This window comes from Trifolium pratense, linkage group LG6 (genome assembly GCF_020283565.1).
Source record: "Trifolium pratense cultivar HEN17-A07 linkage group LG6, ARS_RC_1.1, whole genome shotgun sequence".
Lineage (NCBI taxonomy): Eukaryota > Viridiplantae > Streptophyta > Magnoliopsida > Fabales > Fabaceae > Trifolium > Trifolium pratense.
The window spans coordinates 7,070,300-7,082,156 of NC_060064.1; the positions used below are offsets into that span (position 1 = coordinate 7,070,300).

At 31.2% G+C, this 11,857-nt stretch overlaps 2 protein-coding genes across 2 annotated transcripts; both read left to right on the forward strand.

Moving 5' to 3' along the window:
* The first annotated feature begins 471 nt into the window (after positions 1 to 471).
* Positions 472 to 5,826, forward strand: LOC123892718 (probable glycosyltransferase At5g03795). Its single transcript, XM_045942576.1, has 4 exons — positions 472 to 1,039; positions 3,673 to 3,914; positions 3,997 to 4,345; positions 4,954 to 5,826. The coding sequence occupies exons 1-4, from the start codon at positions 746 to 748 to the stop codon at positions 5,620 to 5,622; spliced, it is 1,554 nt and encodes a 517-aa protein (XP_045798532.1). The 5' UTR covers positions 472 to 745; the 3' UTR covers positions 5,623 to 5,826.
* A 4,427-nt stretch (positions 5,827 to 10,253) lies between these two features.
* Positions 10,254 to 11,656, forward strand: LOC123891258 (embryonic protein DC-8-like). Its single transcript, XM_045941096.1, has 2 exons — positions 10,254 to 11,128; positions 11,293 to 11,656. Exons 1-2 carry the CDS (start codon positions 10,340 to 10,342, stop codon positions 11,518 to 11,520), a joined length of 1,017 nt encoding a protein of 338 aa, XP_045797052.1. The 5' UTR covers positions 10,254 to 10,339; the 3' UTR covers positions 11,521 to 11,656.
* Positions 11,657 to 11,857: the final 201 nt, after the last annotated feature.

Consider the following 11,857-nt stretch of genomic DNA (forward strand, 5'->3'; position numbering starts at 1 on the left):
GAATTTTATGTCGACAGTGCTAGGCTGCTTGCTTAGTACATTTTTTTTTTAGATCAGCTTCTTGAAATTTTTAGATCAGCTGCTAAAGAAAAATAATCTTATGAATAAGAAAAATAAATAAACAAATATTATATTAAATATTTTTTAATTAAAAATTATTATTTAAATTTATTTTTTAACCAAAAAATTCACCAATTAGGAATCGAATGCAAAATAAACGATTAAGAAATCAAAATGTCGAAACACCGTTTATATATTATTATTTTTTAATTTTTTAACCATCTAACATGATTATGATAATTCAGAGTTCGATTGTAAGATAAGTAAAATTTAATCGACAATTATTCTATCAAAAATCAAACTCGAGTTATCCGAATATTTGTCAATGGTTTGCTTAGTGCATTGAGGTCAATTGTGAAGATGACACAAAATATGACCATGACATTAAATGAGTGAATCGGTGGGGCATTGATGCAGAAGCTGAAGAAAAGGGTAAAATCGGAAACCCAAAAAATTGCATGCAAATACAGAAATATTCACAATTTAAGAACAAAATGTGAAGGAGATCACACCAATTTATTACCAAGATTCTTTCTGCCTATAAATACTCTCCCCACCAAAAACCTCTCTGTTTTAACCTTCTCTGTTTATCTCTAAAACCACAAAAGAATCATGAATTTTCCTACCATATAATATAATTATACTATATAGTATATGAAATATTAACATCAATAGTATCAATACAATGGCTTCAGAATCAAATTCATCTTCATCATATGTGAAACTCTTATTGTTTATGGTTCCACTCATAATAGTTGCTGGGCTTGTTTCTCTATTGGGTCCTAATCCATCTAATTGGGTTTTTATTCCAAACACAAGTAGTAATGATAATGATGTTACAAAAACAACAACGTTGGAGAAGACTCAAGTTGTTGCTGACAAAGACAAAGTGAAAGCTGTTTCTGATGATTCTGTTTTCAATCAATCTTCTACTCCTCCATTTTCTGTTCAACCTATTGATCAAACACCTCAACAATTGGTAAGAGATTACTTGTTTTTTCTTTTGATTCTATCCTTAAAGTGTTTGAATTTTCTTTTCTTTTGATTCTATCTTTTGAGTGTTTGAATTTTCTTATTAAAAACAAAAAGACAATTTTATTGATGGAATATTTTTTTTTTTGCTGTTCGGGCTCATTCAGAGTTTTATTGCGAGATAAGTAAAGTCCCGTTAACATGTGTTCCCACAAAAAGTTGTTGTTTTCAAGGTCTCATATTCCATTCTTCCTGATATCAATGTCAATTTTAATGACTAAACTCTGGCTTTAAACCGTCCCCGTAAATAGGCGGTGGGATAGCCAGAAAACTTCACTTCCTCTTCGCCAGAAAATGCCATTTTTGGCGACCTTGTAAAAACAATATTAATCGTCAATAAATTTAATACTGCGATCTTTTTTCGGTAATTTTCCAAATGAGTCTTATATCTACTGACAAAGTTAGTAAAATTCATTAACCAGCCAATGTGTTGGTGGAATATTAAGTACTCTGTTGGAAATTGGAATTTTTCATAAAATATTTTATGATTAATGTACTTAAAAAGGAAAGAACGTTAAAAAGGAAAGAATTATGACTGTAATAAAGCGGTTGGCGTTTCTTTTTAATTTCCTACTTTTTTATAGAATAAATTTATGCGATTCTTTTCTTTGATGATACGATGAATGAATGACTAAGATAGAATCTTTAAGATTTTGGAAAAAATAAATTGAGAAATTTATTATATTGTCCTTTTTTCCTTTAACTTCCTAAGGTAAAATATATCTTTTTTGTTTTTTAAGATTTTAAGGTAAAAGTAAAATATCTTTCTGACAAATAAGGTAAATATTTTGGTACAGTAATGATTTTATAAATTTGTAAGGTTCTTCTTACAAGTAATTTGAAATTGACATTTAACAGATCAACCTTTCCTTTTCATCTAAGGAAAATGTTAACTTGTGCCCTTAAGGCACATGTTAAGGAAGCAAAAATAGAAATTATTAAATGCTAATTTGTGCATTTTGACTTTTGAAGCATTAAATTTCTTGTATCATTAAATGTTGAATTACTATTTTGGTATATCTTATCATGTGCCCTAAGGGCACATGTTAACAAGACCCTTCATCTAAGCATCGTACTCCTATAATAAATTTGTTTATTTAAAAATGATGATATTTTCTAGGTAATTTTTCTTGTAAAATGGAAAGATTTGGAACTTAAGGCAATTAAGGCAATTGCTGGCTGTATCAAGCTGGCCTTGTTGTTGCCGTAAATAAAACGGTCATAGGAATTAATTACGGATTTCAGATATAGTAGTAATAAATTTAATTTCTTAATTATCCCCATAGTGAAAAACTATTTCATCCAATGACTTTATAATAAAAAAATATTTTTAATAACAAATTCACTTAGATTTGAAGTAGTATTTTTTAGGGTACATGTTAGTGATTCAAAAAAATAAATGTTTTATAATAATTCAATCATCTAATTCACTTTTTAAACTTAATCACAAATTAGTTACACAAAATTTAAAAGAATGTTTTTACTTTTGGATTTTTAACATGTGCCTTAAGGGTCCGTTTCCGTTTGATTCGCTAAAAAATAAGAGACTGGATAGGACAACTGTAGTTGTACCGTGTTTGATTGTAAAACTGTTTCAGGAACTGGACAAACTGAGAAGCAATGGACACGACAAAAACAGAATTTTTTGTACCTCACTAAACCACAGCAAAACTTTTTGTCCGCAGTACAAGTTGTCTAAAATGCCAAAATACCATTTTATTAACAAAATATCGTATAAGACAAAAAAATGTTCAATATCCCAAAAGTTTGTTTGTGCTGTTCTGTCATGTGTTGTGCTGTTCTGTCTTGTACTGTTCTGTCCAGTACTTACCCTTTAACAAATCAAACACACCCTAAGTAAGACTCATTTTTTAAGACAAATCATTCAGGATGACTCATGATTCGGACAATTTTTAACCACTTAACTATCGGTGTGACTCCTGATTATCATGTCCCGAAAAGTTTAACACACACACAAATAATTAAGACTACACTAACTTGACACTTGTATAGCTGTACAAAAAAAGTTTGACCCAGTTGACCCCATTTACGTTGGATTTTACTATTAGTTTGTTTAAATTTAGCTATGTGTGTTGTGCCCAATAGTGCTCTCATGAGATGAAATTGAATGATACATTTTTCTAATTTAATAAAGGTTTCATGTTCGAACTGAGTTTTGGTATCTCTGCGCAATTACGCACGAAGGATTAATGATACTTTGTTTACACCAACAACAAAAAAATATTATTTGCTCCCTTAAGTTAAATTTGATTTTTGGAGGATAATATTGCTAATGTGGATTATTAGTTTTTCTTTTGCATTATCCACACTTGGTACTAGATTCAACCGTAAACAAGAACCAATGATTGTGAAAGATTTGTTATTAAAAAGGTTGATGTCATTTTTGTTTTGAAAGAAAGGAAAAGACAAGAACGGTTACATCAATTTCTCTTTTTTTTTTTTTTTTATTGAATTATATTATTTATACAAGCATCTTGTTACTTGTTAGGTAGATCATTCTAATATAGTCAGAATTAACATGTGAGTATTTTAATGACTCAATTTTTTTTTCTTTACCAGGACAAAGAAAAAGAAAGTCTCAATGCTTCTCAAGTTGTTTTCAACACAACTTCTATGAATGATTCTCATATTCCTCCGGAGAAACAAAATCTACCAAGAAAGTTTAGCATCTTAGACAGAACCGAAGCCGGTCTACTACAAGCTAGAGACGCGATAAGAAAAGCAAAATATGGGAATCAAACACAAGACATAGACTATGTTCCAACAGGACCAATGTATCACAATCCTAATGTATTTCATAGGTAAATGCACAACAACTTTTTTTAATCTAATTTTTTTTGTTTTGATATAATTCGCTCGTCTTACTTTGCAAAATTGTTATAGGAGTTACTTAGAAATGGAGAAACAATTCAAAGTATTTGTCTACGAAGAAGGCGAGCCTCCGGTTTTTCACAATGCACCTTGCAAAAATATATATTCTATTGAAGGAACTTTCATCCATGCTATTGAGATGAATGAACAATTCAGAACAAGAGACCCAGAGAAGGCACATGTATTTTTCCTTCCTTATAGTGTAGCGGAGTTGGTTGCTTTTGTCTATGTTCGCGACTCTCGTGATGATACCCCCATAAAGAAAACCGTTGCAGATTATATCAATGTGATTTCCAAAAAATACCCTTATTGGAACCGAAGTCTTGGTGCTGATCATTTCACGCTTGCTTGCCACGATTGGGTAAATATTTCACTATCTCTTAAACATCGTAGTCCATGCATCCTCAATTTTAGATTGACAGATACTTAAAAAAAATTACCCTGCTAACTGTGGTCTTTAATATTGAAGAGAATTGCAGTCGAATACGGTTGATACATTGGTTAGAATGGGTTAGATATTATTTGAAGTAGCTACAAGTTAGTTATGGTTAGTTGTAAATTGGTTAAGTTTTTTTTTTTTTGAGAACTGTAAATTGGTTACGATTAGTTTCCTTAGTTAGGAGAACTCTATTAAGTGTATCATAATAATCGAATTTCTTTCATTCTATCGTTTTTCAACTAATCACAAGTTAATTTACTTGTAACTATTACAAGTTAATATTCTCTCTAAATCAGACGGTTCTATATGCCACCACACAATGTACATTGTGGAGGATGTCGCCCAACGATACAAAATTGCATATTTTTTTTTTTTGGAGAGACATTAAAAACTTTGATGTTGCGACCTAAAATAAATAAATTGGGATTGCGAACTTTTATTCAAAACTTTTCTTCCTAGTACTAGACACTAGACCGCTAGTAATGTAATGTTGTACAAGTTTTTTATTTTTGTGTTTGCTTCTATTTCAGGGGCCCCAGACATCACAAGCAGATCCAAACTTGTACAAAAATTCAATTCATGCATTCTGCAATGCCAACACCTCAGAGGGATTCAAGCCAGCAAAGGATGCATCTATTCCAGAAATCAATCTTCGAACCGGTACAATGAAGGGTTTGTCTGGTGGGCCTTCGCCATCAAAGCGATCACTTTTAGCCTTCTTTGCTGGTGGGGTTCACGGGCCCATTAGGCCCGTTCTACTCGAACATTGGGAAAACAAAGATGAAGATCTTCAAGTTCATCAGTACCTTCCAAAGGGTGTGGATTACTATAGTATGTTAAGAAAAAGCAAGTTTTGTCTTTGTCCTAGCGGATACGAGGTAGCTAGTCCGAGAGTAGTGGAAGCAATTTACACGGGTTGTGTTCCGGTGCTAATTTCAGAATATTATGTTCCTCCATTCAGTGATGTCTTGAATTGGAAATCATTTTCGGTTGAGGTTTCGGTTAAGGATATACCTAATTTGAAGAACATATTGATGAGTATTTCTCAAAGACAATATATAAGAATGCAAAGAAGAGTAGTACAAGTTAGGAGACACTTTGAGGTAAATTCTCCTCCTAAGAGATTTGATGTGTTTCATATGATCCTTCATTCTATTTGGCTTAGAAGATTGAACTTCAGAGTCCATGATGATCAATAACAATTGTAAGATTTTATTAGTTAATCACCATGGTTGGTAAATTAGTTTTTTTGATTGGTAATGTAAGATGGTGGTGTGAAATTGTGAATGTGATTCTTTTCCTTTCATGCATGTAATGTATAAAATTGTTGAAATGTAAAAGTGATTTTACTTTCCTGAATTGGATTGTCAAATAGAAAAATAGTATTATGTGTTTTTTGTGAATTGTGTCTGGCAGTATATTTCCTAATACTACAAGACTAAAAATGTTTGCATGTTATCTCGTGAGTTTAACTCATTTATCTATTTAAGAGTGAAATTTTTAGCCACTGATCTACCTGAAAAAAAATATATATATATTTGCATGTTTTCTTATGATATTTGCATATCTTAGATTATATTGATTGGTTAGATTTCGATGAGTCGATCTCAAATGTGCAATTCCGTTTCTTTATTTTCATGACGTTCACAAAAGAAATAAAAAATTTATCAAATAAATTTTATCAAGTATTGATGTATGAAGATGACCAAGATGAACAAAATGAAACCATTTATGAATAGATTTAGGATTCGTTTGAATTGATTTATTTTAATTTTGAGCTTACGAATAATAGTTTACATAAATAAATAATTTTTTATATTTATTCATAAGCTTTTACTTATAAAAAAAATGTATTTTTATAAACTATTTTTTGGGTACATTTTTCCTAAATTACTTTAACAAATGTGTATTAAGTTTTTTTTTCTTCATTAGTACGGTTTTCCATTGAGGAGTTTGTATTCTTATTCTTTCTTCTTTTAGTTAGTGGTCACGGGCCTTTCCTTGGTTGGGCTTAGTGATTGTATTTGTTAGTTGCATTTAAATTTTTCTCTTCCCATATTCCGTGGTTCTTTTCTACCCCTGTTTTTTCATGTTTGCCCTTGTACGAAGTTTTTCTAGTTCAAATTCTTAAAAAAAATTGGAAAATACATTCCAAAGCTTTTTTCCAAGGCAAAAAAATCGGAAAAATTGTTTCAAAATATATATTCAAGGGCAAAAATGGAAAATCGAGGGGTGAAAAAGAAACATGAGGGTGACAAGAAAATCTATTGTCTGTGCAGCCATCATTTTAGACATCCATTCATGTTTTTTCTCTCTCTTTAAAACTATTTCTTTAATTAATTTATTTATCAGCCATTGGATCAAGAATAGGAGGGATGATTGAATAAAAGGGGCAATAAAGGATCCAAACTCTTGAAAGAGAGGTAAAAATTGCTCTCGAGATTCTTCCTTGAACCACTTTTGGGATCTCATCAAGAGTTTTATATTCTTGTGGCAATTCATTATTTTATATAAGAAATTTAGAGTGAGGGGGATGGTGTCATAGTTCAAGGTAAGAGAGATCTTAAGACATTTAGAAGATTTATAAAGGTAATTATATTTACCTCCCTTCAAAAGCACTAGCGGAATTCGAATTCGGAATCTCCCAATTTCAAAACCTATCTTTTTAAAACTAGATCAACCCCTTAAAATTCTTTTGTGGCAATTCATTGCTTATGCTGACAATTCTTTTTTACATCATCTCTTCATAAATCCATTTGTATGTTTTCTTTGAATTTAAATTTTTATGATAAAATAGACTTCATTTGAAGGTAGAATTAACATAGTATAATCAAATTCTTTTGAACAAGACATAGTATAATCAAATTGAACATGGTTGGGACATTTTTTTATCCCTACTGTGAGATCAGCCCAAGTAATTAACCAAGTAAAGTATTTCAAAACAATGCTCATATAGGTAAATCATAAGTCAACTTATTAACAGATCAAAATTCTAATTCGTTAATCAAGTAGCAAACTAATTTTTTTTGAAGAAGCTAGTCCATCCAAATTGACACCAGTGAGAATCGAACCTGAGACCTCAAAGAGGAGCACACTCTCAGGTCTCAAACCAATGCCACCGGACCAACCCAAGTGGGTTAAGTAGCAAACTAATTTTGTTTACACATGGTCAATGGTCGCTAAAGACAATGAAAGAGGTTATCATAATCTAGTTTCTACATGAACTAGTTTTGGTTAAGTAGAATTGAAACGTAGATTCAATCAGTAAATTTGTATAGTTTAACTCATATTAAAATAAACATATACAATATATATTTTAACTTATTTAATTTTGAAAATAATATGAAATTAATAATTTTATTTTTAATTTAAAAATTTAAGTTTTATGAATATTAATTAAAGAAAATACGACAAAATTAATATATTATTAATTTTAAATTAAAATGTAAATATTAGATAATTCAAACTTAATTGATTTTCTCTCATTTTCATTAGTTAAATATGACTAAAGTCATGAATTCAAATAACAAATAAGATAATAACTATATGTCGATCAATATATCTTGTAAAGAAATAATATCTCCCTCATTTTTTTTCAACTTATTAAATACAACTCTTTGAATCATGCATGTCATGTGAAATTGAATATTATATATGATTGAAATACAAATTGATTATATCCCTATTGTTTTATTTTATTTTTACCAAACCCCTATTATATTATATATCTTTTTTTACAATATATATATATATAATTTATCAAATAATTAACTTATTGCATTTTAATGTCCACAAATCTTAACTCAACTAGTAGTAATGTCCAAATTGTAAGGCCAGACGTCATTTCGTCTATTTACAAAAAAAAAATTATAGTTAAATAATAGCATAAACTTTTGTTATATTATATTATTTTATCAAAATATAATTACTTATTTGCTTTGTTTCTCACTTGTTTTCATTTTTTTTTCCGCACACATGCATAAAAATAGGAGACGTTGTCAGGAATACACAAATACTAAAAATCATTTGTCTAACTCTTAATGTACCCCCTCCATTCATTTGTCCCCTTTTATAACCAAAAATTCTCTTTTTAGGATTATTGAATAATTGACGCACTTGTTATATAATATAGATCATCAATTGTTCAACCATGAATTCTTGCTTATAAAAAAGAACTTCTTCTCACCCGCTAAACTTGCATCAAAATTAAGGAACTTCACGGCCCAATAGGCTTTGTGCTCTAGTTCCACCGATAAATGGCAAGCTTTGCCGTACACCAATTGGTATGGCTAGAACCTCAAATGAGTCTTAAAAGCAGTCATATATGCCCAAAGAGTATCATCAAGTTTCAAAGACTAATCCTTCCTAGAAGCGGAGATCGTATTCTCAAAAATTTGTTTTAGTTGACGATTCGAGACTTCTACTTGACTGCTAGTTTGAGAATGATAAAGGATTGCAACTTTATGCCTGACATTGTATTTAGCTAATAAATTCACTAAGTACAATCCTAATAAATATGGCAACTAACTAAGCAACAATATTTTCAACTAAAATTCAAAAACAACTTACCACTTCTTGTGGTGACCATGTTTATCTAAGATCTTAATGATTTGAAACACTTTTTAAAGAAAGTAACGCTAAAGATCCATTGACACATGTTATAACATGTTATCTATTTTCATCGCCTTCTTTTCACAAATCTCTCGTGCACTCAACTTATGGATAATGAAACAACCTACATGTTATAAAAAGGAATGCATAAAAAACGTTGCAAAAATGTTTGCCCTCATCACTTACAAGCACCATTGACACATCAAACCTAGTGAAGATTAACAAAACTCGATGCAACCACTTTGTAAAACCTTATGACTATCAACTCGTTTTTGGTAGTTGTGTAATTGACTCGATTATCATTCAAGACTTGCTAGCATAATAGATTGTATGAAAAATATTTGAGGGAATAAAAATTGTTAATTTTTTTTTATAGAGACTAAAAATGTATTTTCTTTCTATAGTTTTTTTTTTAACGAATATTTTCTTTCTATAGTTGTACTTTATAAAACACCAGAGGAGGCTCGCATGCATGTGCGAGGTGTGCGACGGTATAGGGCCTCAAAATTTTGAGGGTCTCAACTCAAAATTTTGCGGTCCTATAATATTACTTATATATTATTTATACCTATAAAATATCAGATCTATATTAATAGATTAATTTTTAAGCCCTAAAATAATAGTTATATATTGTTAATGTTCATAAATATCATGAGTATCAATATATTAGTTATCTATACTCGTAAATATAGTTCTAGTCCATTTTAATCTTTGCATAAAATTTAATCTTAGATTATGATGTTCCTTTTTGACGTTATATTCAAAGATAATTATTTTGTATTTCTTGTTCCATTTAATTTAATGTAAGATTTAATATTGATAATTTATATGTTTACAAGAATTTTTTTTTATATTATATGCATTTTAAATCGATAATTTTTTTTTTTTATTAAATGACCACTTTTATATTTTGCACAGAGCCTCCTAAAACTCGGATACGCCTCTGTAAAACACACATAGATAATCTCAAACACATTTACATTTCGCATAAGATAGATAGATGTCATCACCAAGGAGCTTCTTAGGCTACGTGTACACATGAATACACATCTCCACAATATTCAATTTTATTTCATCCACGTGTCACCACGATGAAACCCTTTCCTCCACGTGTCACTCTCCCCAAACATCCTTCCCCCAATGTTCTACTTCATATATGTACACACCGACTCTGTTTCCTTCACATATATACATGAAATTTTAGACCAATCTATGCACTACCATCTTTTTCACATTTGATTAAAGTTAAAGTTAATTCTGAAACTTCATTTTCATTTTCTGTAATATTTTCAAGTCACAAAATCAATGGCATCAAGGAAAGTCTACAAGGAAGACAGAGCAGAAGCAGCTGCAAAGCTAGCTGCAAAAGACATTGGTGACATAAACAGAACAAACGAAAGAGAAGAAGGTTACTCACTTAATTCTGAAACACAGTTTAAACAAGCAAGAGCTGAAGCAGCTGCAAAACTTGCTGCTAAAGATCTTGAAGATGTTAACAGAGCAAAAGAAAGTGCATTTAGTTCTGCAACAGGATATTATCAACAAGAAGAGAAACCAGGTGTTATTGGTTCTGTAGGTTCAATGTTGAAAGCTGCTAAAGATGCTGTAGTTGGTAAGAGTTACGAAGCTGGTGAAAAAGCTAGGGATACTACAGATTATGCAGCTCAGAAAACAAAAGAGAATACAAACTATGCTGCAGAGAAAGCGAGGGAAGCGAAAGACACTACTGCGAATAAAGCAGGGGAGTATACAAACTATGCTGCAGAGAAAGCGAGGGAAGCTAAAGACACTACTGCGAATAAAGCAGGGGAGTATACAAACTATGCTGCAGAGAAGGCTAAGGAGGCGAAAGATGCAACTGTTCAGAAAGCTGGAGAGTGCAAGGATTATGCTGCAGAGAAGGCTAAGGAGGCGAAAGATGCGACGATGCAGAAGGCTGGAGAAGCGAAGGATGCTACAATGAATAAGGCTGGGGAGTATAAGGATTATACTGCTGAAAAGGCTAAAGAAGGGAAAGATACTACTGTGGGGAAGCTTGGAGAGTTTAAGGATTCAGTTATGGGTTTCTTGACTGGGAAGAAAGATGAAACTAAGGTACTTTTATCATTTCTGCTTATTAAAAAATAAAAAATATGAATTTATATTAATTGGAATAATAAATAAAAAATTAATATTTTGAAAATATTAATTGGTACAAATTGAACATGACAATGGTCAACAAGCTGCGCTGCTAATGACTCTTTTTCCTGAATGTGCAGGAAATGATGAGTGGAACGGAAGAAGATGAGAGGATGGGAATGGGTGATTTAAGGATGGGAGGAAGAGGAGGGATGGGTAGAGAGAAAGTGGTGGTGAAGGTGGATGAGAGTAGGCCAGGAGTGGTGGCGGATGGGCTGAGAGCAGCAGCAGGAATGGATAAGGGTGATACAGGACATTTGGAGGAAGAAGGCACCATTCATGTTGAGCGTCGTCGTGAGAAAATGTGATCATCATCATCATAATAATAAGCAATATATTATATGCAATGTTGTTGCTGTTATGTACTCATGTGACTGCTAGATGATCACTGGTTTTTTTGTAAACATAATGTGTTTTGTAATAATAATATTTTGTGTTGGTTACCGTTTTTAATCTTAATTTATCAGTTAATTGATCAATTCTCTTTTATCCCTATGGTTTCCACGATTTGGATCCTCAGCTGCAGCCTGTCTGCTGCTAATCCTGCTGATTAATCCTAGCCCTTTATTTAGTCATTCACACTGAATACATATCAAGAGTATTCATCCACAGGTAATTATAAGAGAATCAAGCATATTAATTTCA